Raw genomic sequence first — 15030 nt, forward strand, 5'->3', positions numbered from 1 at the left:
ACCCAACAGATGAAAGAATACGAAGTGCTATAAAACTTTTGAAAGACCAATTTCAAATGCTTATGGCGGAACAAGTTGCAACAAACTTACAATATGCGAAGCATAATACATTTTGCAACGCTAATAAACCGGGCAGATGGTTGGCTTACACATTGAGGAAAAAACAAAGTATACGGACTATTGATAGTATTGATATTGGAGGGAAAGAAATTTTTCAACAAAAATTAATTAAAGAAGCTTTTGTGGACTATTATACCAAACTATATGCCAAAGAGGAGTTGCAGAATGGACTTATAGAAAAATATTTAAATGACAAGAGAGTTACAAAAATTACTGATCAACAAAAGAAAAGAATGAACTACCCTATAACAGAGGAGGAGATAATAGCAGCAATTAAACAGTTAAAAACAGCTAAAGCTCCTGGTACGGATGGATTGACCGCAGTGTATTACAAAACTTTACAAGCTGAAATGGTGGGACAACTTAGAGATTTATTTTGCAATATTCAACAAGGGGGTAAAATACCCCCATCATGGACAACTGCTTATATATCTTTGATACCAAAAGAACAAGTTGGTCCTAAAAAACCAGAGAATTATAGACCAATATCTCTTTTGAATACAGACTATAAAATCTATGCGAAAGTATTAGCCAACAGGTTGATGCCAGTAATCCAAAAGGTGATTCATGAGGACCAAGCGGGATTTATTGAGGGTAGATATATGAAGGACAATGTAAGGCAAGTAATAGATTTATTGGAATATCTTGATAAGAATAAACAGATTCCTGCAGTGCTGGTTTTTTTGGATGCAGAGAAGGCCTTTGATAGAGTGGATTGGAATTTTCTACTAAAGACTTTAAAAAAGATGGACTTTGGGGACCAATTTATACAGGCGATTTCAGCAATTTATCAAGAGCAAAAGGCACAGATTATTATTAATGGAAGTCTGACGACAGAGTTTAAAATTGAAAAAGGAACAAGACAGGGATGTCCGTTGTCCCCACTTTTATTTATTTTAACATTGGAAGTCTTGCTAAATACAATACGGGACTCTAAAATTTTGAAAGGCATAATGATAAGGCAAGAGGATTATAGAATAAAGGCATTTGCAGATGATCTGGTTGTTACCCTATCACAACCAATGGAATCAACAATCCTGATGAAGGACATTATACAAGACTATGGTAGAGTTTCAGGTTTTAGACTGAATTCAAAAAAGACTAAAATGATAGTTAAAAATATGACACAAGATCGTAAATATGAGCTTGAAAGGAGGGCAGGTTTTGAAATTGTACCTAAGGTAAAATATCTTGGAGTTCAGGTTGCAGAATCAAACATGAAATTGTTTCAAAATAATTATGAGGTGTTGTGGCGAGAGGCTCAGAAAGACATGGAGACTTGGAAAAAGCTGCAACTGTCTTTACTTGGAAGAATAGCAGCAGTTAAGATGAACATTTTGCCAAGATTTCTGTTTTTGTTTCAAATGATTCCGGTGCTTAAAAGTGATAAACAACTGAAAGTTTGGCAGTCTGGTGTGAATAAGTTTGTCTGGAACGAGAAGAAGCCGAGAGTGAAATTGAAAATTATGCAAGATGTTCCAGAAAGAGGAGGCCTTAAACTCCCAAACCTACAGTTATATTATGATGCAGCAGCTTTAACTTTAACAAGTGATTGGTTTGGAAGTAAAAAGACTGGAATATTGAATGCAGAAAGTTTTGATCTTGAATTTGGATGGCATGCTTATTTATTTTACGACGATAAAGTAGATAAAGTATTTAAAAGTCATATACTTAGAGACTCTTTGATGAGAGTTTGGAAGAAGCACCGACTCAAATGGGATTACAAAATACCGCTATGGCTGGATCTTGGTCATACTTTGTGGAATACAAATATAATGTCACTCGGGGGGTTTTTATATAAAGAGGTTCTTTTCACAGATGCGGGCAGATGGCAGCTGAAGACATTACAGACACTGTTGGATGAAGGGTTTAATTTAACTTGGTTACAATATAATCAACTACAACTGAGATGGAAAGAGGACCAAAAAACTGGTATTATGTTGCATGAGGAAGAATTGGTTAGACATATAAGAGAGAAAGGTCCAATGCATATTAAAAGGCTTTATAATGTTTTGTTAGAAAGAGATTCAGAAACGGAATTAGTTAAAGATTGTATGATTAAGTGGGCACAGAATTTTGAAGAACCAGTGATGCTGGAAACTTGGGAAAAAATTTGGGTTCAGAATGTTAAATTTACACAGTCGCAAAACCTGAGAGAAAATTTCTATAAAATGTTTTATAGATGGCATTTAGATCCTAAAAAGTTGTCATGTATGTACCCTAATGTTCAGCCAAAATGTTGGAGATGCGAATGTTTGGATGCTACGTATTATCATGTTTGGTGGACCTGTAGGAAAGTTAAGGCTTTTTGGATAAAAATTTGGTGGGTCATGCAGAATGTTTTGAAGAAAAAAATTCAATTCTCTCCACAACTGTTTTTATTGGGTATAGTTAAGGGTTTTACATTGGGTGAAACAAAACTGATATTGTATATGATAACAGCAGCAAGATTGTTGATAGGTAAATACTGGAAGAATGAAGCTTTGCCCACTATCGAGGAATGGACTTTGAAGATGGCTAGTTTTGCAGAGATGGCGAAGATTTCAGCATATTTAAAAGATTGTTCACAAGAGACTTATGAATGGGAATGGAAAAGGTGGATAGAATATGTTCAGAACAAATACCAAACTAGAAAGTATCAAATAGCTTTTATTTGAAAATAATGTATTAGAAATATCTTAATGTAAAGAGACAAAGAGGAAAAATTATACAGGGGGAGGGATGGGTTCAAGCTTATATATCAGTGTTATTAGTTATGAGTACATAATAGGGAAGTCTGGGGGGGGAGGGTTAGGGAGGGTTAGGGAGGATGGGAAGTTTGGGGAGGGGGGGGTGGAAAAAAAAAGGGGTGAAAATGTAATTGTAAAACTTTTGCAATAAAAAAAAAAAAAGATCCAGATGGATCTTGACAGACTTGAACACTGAGCCCCATCTAACAAAATGAAATTCAACATAGAGAAAAGTAAAATCTTAGCCAAGAAAAATCAAAAGTGCACATATAGATTAGGAGAAACCAAACTTAATAGCAGTGACTGTGAGAGAGATCTTGGAGTCTTAATAGACAACCAATTAAATATGAGCCAACAGTGTGCAGCAACAGCCAAAAATGCCAATGCAATCCTAAATTGCATTAACAGAGGATTCAATCAAGATCACATGAGGTACTAATACCACTCTATAAAGCCTTAGTAAGACCACACCTAGAATACTGCATCCAGTTTTCGTCACCACGCTATAAAAAGATATTGAGACTCTAGAAAAATGCAGAGAAGAGCAACAAAAATGATTAGGGGACTGGAGGCTAAAACATATGAAAAACGGTTACAGGAACTGGGCATGGCTAGTTTACTGAAGAGAAGGACCAGAGGTGACATGACAACAGTGTTCCAATATTTGAAAGGCTGTCACAGAGAGGAGGGGGGTCAATCTATTTTCCAAAGCACCTGAAGGCCAGACAAGGAATAAAAGATGGAAACTGATCAAGGAGAGATTCAACCTAGAAATAAGGAGAAATTTTCTGACAGTGAGAGCAACCAAAACAATGGAACAGCTTGCCTTCAGAAGTTGTGGGAGCTTCATCACTGGAAGCTTTTAAGAAGAGACTGGACTGCCATCTATCAGAAATGGTGTAGGGTCTCCTGCTTGGGCAAGAAGTTGGACTAGATGACCTACAAGGTCCCTTCCAACTCTGTTATTCTGGTAAATTCTGTTACTCCAGGCTATTTGAGTAATGCTGTGGATGTCCTATCCCAATGACTGGAGGCTCTTAGGGACTAGATGTGCAAAACAGTTCTGACTTAAGCCTAGCAAGATGGAGTGCCTGTGGGTATTTGGACCTCCCTGGAGACAAGGGTATCCTGGTCTCTTGTCACATTTGGTGCAACTCTATTTGAAAAAGGAATGTCAGTCTCTTAATGATTTCAAATCATACCTGGGAAGGAGTCCAGGGGCAGATATGCACTGGTGTGGTGGCCAGTGCAGACCAAAACTGCATCAAAAACTGATGATTCCTGCTTCCCATCTGACTCTGTGGTAACATCCCATTGGCCGCTGGTAGAGAAGTCTGAGCATTTTGTTACACTGCAGACTTTAGTCTGAAAGCAGAAAGTCAGGAAAAATCAACACATGGTTATTTCTTTGCTCAGAAAAACTTTCTCCCTCTAGAAAGCTGTAGACATAATAGGATTTAGAGATGGGCTTGGGGATTACTTTCCAATAAGAAGGCAACCCTAAATTAAACCTTACGGTTAAATGCTCTTTTTTTTCAGGGGAGTCTGCTAAATAAATAGGTTAAAAGGTTAGCAAGATGGATCTTAACATTTTTGTCCTAAAATCCAAGGAGCGTGGAGTATCATATTTCTGATGGAAACATATCCTGCAGTTTGGAAATGACACAGCACAAAACTCTTTCACCACACCTGAAAAACAGGTCTCTGCATGTATCAGTTCATCTTACATAACTTAATAAGTGAACAAAATATTAAGAAAGATAGTCTCCAATAAATTTCTGGATCTCTTGCATGAGATTTACATGAAGGTGTGGGTGTGCTTTACATGCAAATTTGGTTGGAATTTTCCCTCACCTTGGCTAAGCAAGCAAGCAGGTTACACATGCAAGGGAACCACATATGTTGCTTGTACTCAGCAGCAGTGTGTGATCACCCTAACTTCCTACAATGGCTGGGAGAGAAATCTGAAGACATTTAGAATCAAAACTATGCCTAATCCTAAGTAGGACAAGAATCAGTGGATTAAAAAATTATATGGAAGTGTTTCAGTCTAGACATTAAGCAGAACTTCCTGACTTTATTTATTCAATCAATAAATATTCTACAAATGCATTATTTCTCATTTTAATACAGTAAAATGATAAATATAACCAGTGGTGGGTTGCCCCCGGTTCAGACTGGTTCACAAGAACCGGTAGTAAAACCGACGAGAGGCCCCGCCCACTGCCCCAGATGTCATCATCAGCGATCTGCGCATGCGCGATCCCGTTGTGAACCGGTAGTAAGTAGAACCCACCCCTGAATATAACCCATACAAATAAAAGTTATTTTGGGTTCTTCAATACTTTTTAAATATGGGAAGGAGTTTGAAGAGCAAAACATTTAAGATATGCTTCTCTAGTGGATCCTGAATGGAGCAATGGGTTGGACTAGATGACTTCAATGTTCATTTCCAACTCAATGATTTTATGATGTTTCTCCAACTATACAAATGGAAGGTTTAAAACAGTTCTTAAAACACTAAAATCCCACTCATATTTTAACATTGAATTGTGCTCTCACCAAGCATGCTAATTATAGGTAGTTCTCAACTTATGATCACAATTGGGATCAGAATTTCCATTGTTAGCAAGGCAGCTGTTAAGTAAATTATACCTGATTTTATGACTTTTTTTTGCCATGGTTGTTAAATGAATCATGCAGTTGTTATGAGAATCTGGTTTCCCCCTTGACGTAGCCTGTTGGAAGCCAGCTATGAAAGTCACAAATGATGACTTTAGAATACTGCCTGGATTTTGATAATGAGAATGCTGTGACGATCGTACATCACTTTTTTCAGTGCCATTGTAACTTTGAACAGTCACTAAATCAATGGTTATAAATCAAAGACTACCTGTACTAGGATGTAATCTGATTTAAGGTGTTGACAGAATAAGGATAAGCATAACTGTCTAAAACATAGGTATGTTTCACATAACCAATTTGTTAAACTCTTTTGGTGTAACTTGCTAGATACAGGAATTTTAGTCATCAGGGACAGATTGTTGCTCTCAAAAGGAAATGGGTATAGTTAACCTGAAAATTAGGCAAACTCACCAAATCTAGAATATAAGCGTAGAAAGTGTCCTTAGAGACCATCTAGTTCAACTCCTGACCAGGCTACAGCATCGCTAATTTAAACACTGCCAGTAAAGAAGAGTCCATCAGCTCCCAAGGCTATTTCTTTGTTGAACACATGTTGCCATTAGAAAATTTTTCCTGATGTCCAACTAAAATCTGCTTCTTTGCCATTTACAGTATACTTATTGTATCTTGTTTTCTGGTGCAGCTCTGAACAATTTTACTCTGTTTTCTACACAACATCTTTCAGATATTGGAAAAGAGCTACCATGTCTACTCAATCATGTCTAGGTGAAACATATCTAACACCTTCAATCATTCCTCATAGGGTTTTTTTCTTTCAGGACTGTTATCATTTTTACTTCAGTTGTCAATATCCTTCCTTCAATGCAATGCCCAAGAAACATACTTGTGCAGTCTGGCCAAAGTAAAATAGGCAGCCAAATGATTTCTTTAATCAAGACACAATGCTTTGTTAATACACCTGTAGTTTGACGCTATCAGAAAAGTAGATACGGTTTGGCATGATTTACTCTCCTGCCCAGCAATGCATTTTTTAAAAAATGCTCATAAATAATCTCTTCCAGAGTTTTGCCCAGTGTCAACACCAAATTGACTAGTGCTCACCTAGATCCTGGATTTCCCATGTTGAAGTTGAAAGAACATGTGTGCCTCTCCGATGCTCCAGAAAAAAGGGTCATATTCGTCTTACCTTGAAATGAATATATTTCAGAAGGTCAAAGTGTTTGGCATACATCCGGAAATAGTCCATTATCTTTGAGTTGTGCATGTAGTTGGGAAAATCATCTGGGATGGGGAAGTCACTGAAGCACATCATCTCTTTGGAGGTGTTGATGATCACAGATTTGTAAATACTAGCCCGGTCTTCCTCAGGATTCTCCTGCAACAAATAAAAATTTAGTTTTTATTTGTTTTTATTATATATATTATTTGAAATGCATTCCTGTTTCTCCAGTCTCTGGAAATTCAATTAAGACTTTATTGCTCATTTCCTGTGTCTGAGATGATTCTAACGGTTTAGGTTCCACAAATAAAAGTACTAGATTTCAATATAAATATATGAGCACAGAAAGAGGCATATATGTAGCTCTATGCCTAAATTCACAGTGCCCTATGTATCTGAGCCCTTTTATGCTCAGAAATCATCTGCCTATTCTGTAAACTGTAATCCATAGTGGTTTTCATGGAAAGCTGTAACTTTTTACAAAATTAGCTGCACAAAATCTATGATGCATCTTTTCCTTCTTTTCCTTCTGACTTATACATATTTCTATGATCTTCAGGATGCTTTTTGAGGCAAAACTATATTCTTTCTATTTCTAACTATGATAAATGTAGACCAAGTGGCTACATGAAACAGTGCTGAAGGTTGAGAGAATTGACAACAATCCCTTGGAAGTAAAGCTTCAAGGTTATGGAGCATTTGCACTTACCTTGAACCTCCAGAGTCCCCCAATATCATCACTACTTTCAAAGCACACAGGCTCCAGACCTTCTTCCAAGCAGCATTTGATGTTACAGAGTCCACTGGAACCAGCTCCAATAATTGCCACTCTTTTCTTCTCCATCTCCTGTTTTCCACAAGCAGATGTGTTAGGACCAGTTTATTCCTTTCTATGTATTTTATAGTAATAATACTTGGAAAAATAATCCAATATATTTGGAAATAAGAGGGAAAGGATAATTAATCCAATCAATAGTTGCCATTTCCTATCACTTTTTTAGATGGCTGCCAACCATCTGCATACCTCTCAGCCCTTGTCCTACCTAGACTCCCAATTCCTCCAATGGTTTCAGGATGATTAGCACTTCCTTAAAATAAATTAAATCATGCTGAGGCCTCCTACAAGCACCTTGACACTCTCCATCGTGGTTGAAGATCATGAAGGTTTTCTATCAAGCTGTCCCCTCCACATGATCTTGTTGCTGTTATTGTTGTTAGTTGTGAAGTCATGTCTGACCCATCGCAACCCCATGGACAACGTTCCTCCAGGCCTTCCTGTCCTCTACCATCCTCTGGAGTCTATTTAAGTTCACACCGACTGCTTCAGTGACTCCACCCAGCCACCTCATTCTCTGTCATCCCTTTCTTCTTTTGCCCTCAATCTTTCCCAGCATTAGGCTCTTCTCCAGTGAATCCTTCCTTCTCAAGCCCATGGACAACGTTCCTCCAGGCCTTCCTATCCTCTACCATCCTCTGGAGTCTATTTAAGCTCACACCGACTGTCCATTTAAGAAGGACTGGGCCAGCCTATCTACAAAACAAAAGACCTTCAGCTCCAGGGTGATGGGATTAAGACATGACCCTCCAGGACATAATAGGATTATCTAACAGCAGAGCTCACCACAATGCAAACTCACATTGCATCACCCTCCAGGCTTCAAACAAAGTTCTCAGACAAGCTACGGGGTTAGCTATGACCCCTATAACAGACAATAGAATACATGTTCTTGCACAGGAACAGGAAGATCAAGGGCAAGGACCAAGAGAAGGTATAAATAACCCTCATTCTCAACTACATGAGGTCAGCTGCCCAGAACCACCCATGTGCTTCTGCTTCATCAATAAATGGACCTCTTTCCAATCAGCCTCCAGCCTCCATTTTGTCTCCAGTACCTTTTTCCTGGCTTGGAACTGAACCAGATGGATATTTCCTTCAACAATTTGGCACCCCAGATGGGACTCCAAGCTAACCTGACCAATGGACCTGGCCCGGGTAAGCCTCCCTTGCCGGCACGGATCCATTGAGTCTGTGGGTGGATTTTTCCTGGACCTTGGCCATTTGGAACAGGGTAGCAAAGAGAGTTTTGACTGTTGAGCTCAAAAGCTGCTTGGAAAGAAGGTGAGTACCTCTAAATTTTAACTTCAAAGCCCAGAAAAGCATGGGAAATGTGTGTATGCCTTTATGTGTGAGTGAGAAAGCCGGGAACCCAATCACAGTTGGATCTTGCTCCCTCTGTGCCTTTAACAGAGTCTGGAGAGAATTGGGGGATTTGTCAGAGCACAGGACCTTCTGTAGAGAAAAGGGAGAGAGTGTATGAAAATAGAATGGAAAAGCGAATGAGAGAATTGAACTTGGGCAACCAGGTGGGAAGTCACTGAGCAAAGCCCTGTGTTAGGAGGGGCCTGTACCTTCTGAAGCAAGCAGAGGTTCTCCTGGACTCTCCTGAGTCTGAAAACTGAGAGGCAGGAAAAGCTGGTAACAGGAGGTATCTGTACTCACTGTGGGGAGCAGTGGAGTCCTCCCAGACCCATTTTTGGTCTGAAAACTGCTAGGCAGAAGAATCCCTACAGGAGGTGTTCATACTCTGATAGGGAACCAGAGTCCTCCCGGACCCTTTTTGGTGCGAAAACTGCTGGCGGGGCGGGAGTCTCATTAGGAGGCTCAGTTTGCCGGGACCTGGCAGAGCCTAATGAATCCCTACATCAGAAAGGGAAACATGGCTTACTCCCACTTTCTTCCTCTCTCTTTTCCAAGGTTGAGAATGTGGAAGAGATAGCAACTTTGGGAGCTCGCATGTTAACAATTACGAGTTTAACCCTTTCCTCACAAGAAAACTCTGACGGGAAAGATTTGAAAGGAGGCTAGATGTGCCTTCATCTTGAATAGCATCAGTGGTATGGTCGGCTGTTTGAAAGACAGAAGAATTCACTTCCAATTTGGGGCCTCAGGAAGCCACTCCGCAGCATGGAGATCAATCTGCCCCCAGTGACAGTGAAGAAGCTGGCTTAGGGAATTTAGTATAGCACTCTTGGTAATCCAGCGTCCATGATTAATTCTGTTCATATGGATTCTAAGCGCAACCTGATGTGTTTGTAGTGAGCGATGTGATTGCTGTAATTGTAGGGGAGATGCTTTACTGTCTTCCAATGAAACTTCACTATTAATACCTCTATTAATACCTCCTCCTCTTGATGCCTTATCTGGAGAAGGACTGTTTTTCCGAGTGGGCTGCCACTTTTTGGCAGGCTCTTTAACTGTTTCCCTGGGTCTTTGCTCTTTTTTCTCTTCTTTATCCTGAGTTTGGGATTTATCCAAGTCTGCTGTATGGACTTTAGTGGGGGTGCCTGTAGCCTGATGTTGTGTTTGCAGAAAAACAGCTGTATCTTTTTTCAGTGTCTCTACATCATGTTGGATGGTTATTAGTTGCTCAAATATTGAAACCACTGTTTGTGCTGTAAGAAGACATTGCTTTGCCATAAACTCTGTTGTATTCTCCCATGGTAAACTCTCCACACACTGGATTAGTTTGTTGTTAAACTTTTTAGACTTTATCTTGGTCTCCATACAGGCTGTAGCTGGATTCGTTGTTTCTGAAAACAGCTGCCTGTCATTTTTCTCCCCTCCCCCCAGATCAGGAAAGTCTAGTATCTGCTGTTTTGTCAAAACTCTTTGCCAGTCCCCTTCTAACCTCTCCAGATTGTTGGAAATAGAGGGGGACATATTTTTACTTACAAATCTCTTGTCAGCAAAGTGCTCATCAATTTTTGGTTGTTTTGCATTTTTCATTGGTGGGAGGGCTCCCGGGCTGGTGCCATGGCGCTTCTTTCTTTTCCCCATGCCTTATTAGTCCTCATCAGCCAAAACTTTGTCTGTATTATGGTCTATGCTGTTATCGTCTCCGAAAAATATTATTTAAATAAAAAGGCTCCATTGGGTATATTAAAAATTGATAAAATAAAATAAAACCAAGAGGAGCTGCTGCAAACATGCTCCAGCAGCAGCAGCAGCCCCGCCCCACAGGGTAAAAATGATCCTCTGTGAATAACAAATACACAAGAAAGCATATGCTGTATTATGGTTTCTTGTGTTCTAAAAAACAGTAACTCAGGAGAACTTGGGTAAAGGAAACTTTCAAAAGTCTAGTGACAAATGCATTATCATTTAAAGAATATTTATGAATTCCTCAAATATAGCTGTAAATTATATATTAATGCATTTATATTCAATTACCTCTTCAGGAAGCAGTAGCACGTAGCTGTCGTTGGCTAATCAAAAAGCAGATCCTTAGAATTCCAGGACCAGTGCTTAGAATGGAACATAACACACACACACACACACACACACACACACACACACACACACACACACACCCCTAGGGGAAGACAATGGCAAATATCACCATCTTTTGATAATGCTTCCAAGGTAGCCTTCAGGATTGAGCTTTGCCTTTGTATTTCCTTTTTTTAAAACAATTGAATAAGTTGAACAGTTGAATAAGAATTAAACAATTCTTATTCAACTCTTGTGCATGACTGTGCCCATTTACATATCATCACACTAATGTTCTCCTATACTCTATATAATTTTACTAAATCTACTATCTGTTATTTCCCCCTTTTTCTATTTTTGATCCAATTGTACCATTTCTCCCATATTACATAATAATTCAAATCCATCAGTCCTTTCAATTCAAGTGTCATTTTGTCCATCTCAGCGCAATCCAATACTTTTCTAATTATTAAATTTTCAGAGTGTATATTTGAGCTTCTCCAACATTGCACAAATGCCAGTCTTGCCGCCATTGCCATATGTAGAATAATATATGTTGCTGTTTTTTCATATTTCCTTTTCATTATTCCTAGAAGAAACAGTTCTGGTATATATTCTCTCTGGAAGCCTGTTACTTCCTGTATCCAACTATGTATTTTCATCCAATATTTTTTTGTTTCGGAGCATAACCACAATGTATGAAAGAAGGTACCTTGTTTTTGTTCATATTTCCAACAATTGGGGTTTAAATTTGGATATATTTTTGCCAATCTAGAAGGTGCCAAATACCAATGGTAAAACATTTTATATTGATTTTCTTTGTATTTTGCCAATCTGGTTACTTTATAATTTTTGTTCCAAATTATTTCCCAATCCTCTAATTTGATATTATGCCCAATATTTTTAGCCCACGCTATCATAGCTCCTTTTACTATGTCTTCAGCTCTGTCAAATTCTAATAAATAATTATAAATTTTGGTTATTAATTTTTCATCTGGGCCAATCAATATTTTATCTAATTGTTTTGGTAGAATTTCAATGCCATATTCATCTTTATCTTTTATATATCTTGATTTAATTGTAAGTAAGGCCACCAATCTATATTTATTCCCTGTTCTTCTAATTCTTGCCTATTTTTTAGATTCCCTTGGTTATCTAGAATTTCGCTGCATTTTGCCATTTTACTTAGGTTCAGAGTGTTAGGATGGATCGTTTCCATTGTCGAAATCCAATTAGGGATTTTCATATAATGTTTTTTCTTAATTTCTTGCCATGTTTGCACTAGAGCTTCTCGTATTTTATGTTGAAAAAAATATGAATGAGATTTGTTCTCTCTGTCCCATAGGAAGGCATGTCATCCTTTTTTTAAATCATGTCCTTCCAATGTAAGTAATCTTTTATTTCTCAAATTTATCCATTCTTTAATCCAAACTAGAGATCCTGCCTGATAATAAAGTCACCAATCTGGGAGCCCTAAGCCACCTCTGCTTCTACTGTCCTGAAGGTCTGATAGTTTTATTCTTGCTTTTTTCTTTGCCCATATAAATTTTGTTATAATTTGATTCAGTTCTATAAAAAATTTCTTATCTAATTTTATGGGAATGGTTTGGAAAAAGTATAGCAGTTTTGGAAGAATATTCATTTTAATCATTGCAATCCGACCCAGTATGGATAAATTTAATGCCCCCCATCTTTCCAAATCAATTTTAATTTGTTGCTTTACATAGTTGTCTTCTTTGATTGAAGAACACGTCGCTGTCAGCCAAATTCCTAGATATTTAATTTTTCTCACATTCTGTAATCCCAATTTTTCTTCTAATTCTCTTTCCTGTTGTGTTGTTACATTTTCCTCCTAGGAGGAACATCTCTGGTTTAAAATATATCTTTTGGAGTATAACCACCCTTTAATTTTATACCAAAATTTCCTCACCTTAGGGCACATCCACTACATGTGGTAGTATGTCCCTAGTTTGTGACCACATCTCCAACATTGGGGTGATAAATTGGGGTACATTTTTGCCAGTCTCACTGGTGCTAAATGCCACCTATAAAACATTTTATAGCTGTTTTCTTTGTATAATACTGCCATGGTCAATTTATAATTTTTCTCCCACAATGTTTCCCATTTATCCAATTCTATGGTATGTCCGAAATTCCTAGCCCAACTTATCATCGTTTCCTTTACTGTTTCTTCTTCCAATTTGTATCCTAATAGGTAATTATAGATATTTGTAATCATTTTTCTTCCCGATCCTAATATTAATTTATCTAATTCCGATTGTTTCCTGTTTATACCAAATTGTTCCTTATCTTTTTAAAATCTAGTTTTGATTTGTAAATATGGCCACCATTCCAAATTTATTCCTTGTTTTTTCAAATCTTGTATTGATTTTAATTCTCCTTTTGTGTCTAATAAACCTGCGTATCTCACCATTTTATCTAGGTCTGTGGCATTTGGATGTACCACTGCTTCCATTATAGACAACCAAACTGGGACTTTCATATAATGATTCTTTTTAATCTTTTCCCATACTTTCAGTAGTGTATCCCTTACCTTATGATGTTGAAAATAAGTGTGTGATTTATTTTTCCCATCCCATAAAAAGCCATGTCAACTGAGTTGAAGGTCATGGCCTTCTATCATTAATATCCACTTATTTCTAAGTTGTATGCAATCTTTGAGCCATATTAGGGATGCCGCTTGATAGTAAAGTTCCTATTCTGGTAAACCGAAATCTCCTTTTTTCCTACTATCTTGCTTGCAATAATTTGAATTTAATGTGCGGTTTTCCATATGAATTTCAATGTCAATTTGTTTAGTTGTTCAAAAAAATTTTTTCCCTAAAGTTATTGGTATTGTTTGAAATAAATATAGTAACTTGGGCAATATGTTCATTTTTATTGTTGAAATTCTGCCAATTAATGATATTGGTAATTTAATCCAGTTATCCAAATCTTTTCGTATTTGTAATAGGAGTTAATCGTAATTGTCCCTCTTTATGGTAGTACACTTTTCTGATAGCCAAATTCCCAAATATTTAATTTTCTTTGTTCTCGAGATTCTCAGTTCCTCCTCTAGTTGTTCATTTTGTCTGTTGTTTAAATTCTTAGTCAATATTTTAGTTTTATCTTTATTCATTTTAAATCCTGCTACTGTGCCAAACTGGTTTATGTCTTGTAGTAAAATAGGTCCAGATTCTAAAGGTTTCTCAATAATAAATGCCAGATCATCTGCGAATGCTTGGACCTTATACTCTTGTGTTTTAATTTTTAATCCCTTTATTTCCGAATTATCTCTAATTTGGGACATTAATGTCTCCACAGACAAAATGAACAACAGAGGCGACAGCGGGAAGCCCTGTCTTACTCCTTTAATTATTTCAAAACTTTCTGTTTGTTCCCCAGTGATTATTATCTGTATAGTGTATATGGCTCTAATTGTATCTATAAATTTTTCTCCAAAATTAATTCTTATTAATTGGTTTATCATAAAGTCCCAGTTTAAGTTGTCAAAAGCTTTTTGTGCCTCCAAGAAAACCACACCTACCTGTTTTTCGGGGTGAGCTTCATAATATTCTAATGCATTGATGATAATTCTTATATTGTTTTTTATATGTCTGTTGGGTAGGAATCCATTTTGGTCCGAATGTATAATTTTGTTCAGTATATTTTTAATTCTATCCGCTATTATGGCCATAAATATTTTATAGTCAGCATTTAGCAATGAGACAGAAGATAATTCTGTATCTTCTGTTGTTCACTATTGTTTTTGGGGATGAGAGTTATTAATGATTCCCTCCAGGATTCTGGTATCCTGGCCTTTTTGAGTACTTCATTAAATGTTTCTAATAGCAGTTGTTCTAACCACTCTTGAAATGTTTTATAAAATTCAGTGGGAATTCCATCTGGGCCTGGAGTCTTATTATTTTTTTGCTTTTGAATTGCTCTTCAAAAAAGGAATCTTCCCAGAATACCAGATATAACAAAAGAAATATTAAACGAGGAAATAATGAAACTGGAGATACAAAGAGCAATTTCTCCATTTA

General features: G+C 37.3%; 1 protein-coding gene across 6 annotated transcripts in view; it reads right to left on the reverse strand.

Annotated features, from left to right (window-relative positions):
• Positions 1 to 15030, reverse strand: part of LOC117661076 (flavin-containing monooxygenase 5-like) — a 105664-nt gene that overhangs the window by 44421 nt on the left and 46213 nt on the right. For all 6 annotated transcript variants that reach the window (XM_060690179.2, XM_087891155.1, XM_060690178.2 and 3 more), the window contains exons 2-4: positions 7424 to 7561; positions 6682 to 6870; positions 4052 to 4214 (exon numbers count right to left, since the gene is read on the reverse strand). In XM_060690179.2, coding sequence (XP_060546162.1) covers positions 4052 to 4214; positions 6682 to 6870; positions 7424 to 7558 — 487 coding nt within the window. In that variant the 5' untranslated portion in view covers positions 7559 to 7561. The remainder of the gene's footprint in view (positions 1 to 4051; positions 4215 to 6681; positions 6871 to 7423; positions 7562 to 15030) is intronic.

Source organism: Pantherophis guttatus, chromosome 3, assembly GCF_059756535.1.
Source record: "Pantherophis guttatus breed Tessera chromosome 3, ASM5975653v1, whole genome shotgun sequence".
Classification (NCBI taxonomy): Eukaryota; Metazoa; Chordata; class Lepidosauria; order Squamata; family Colubridae; genus Pantherophis; species Pantherophis guttatus.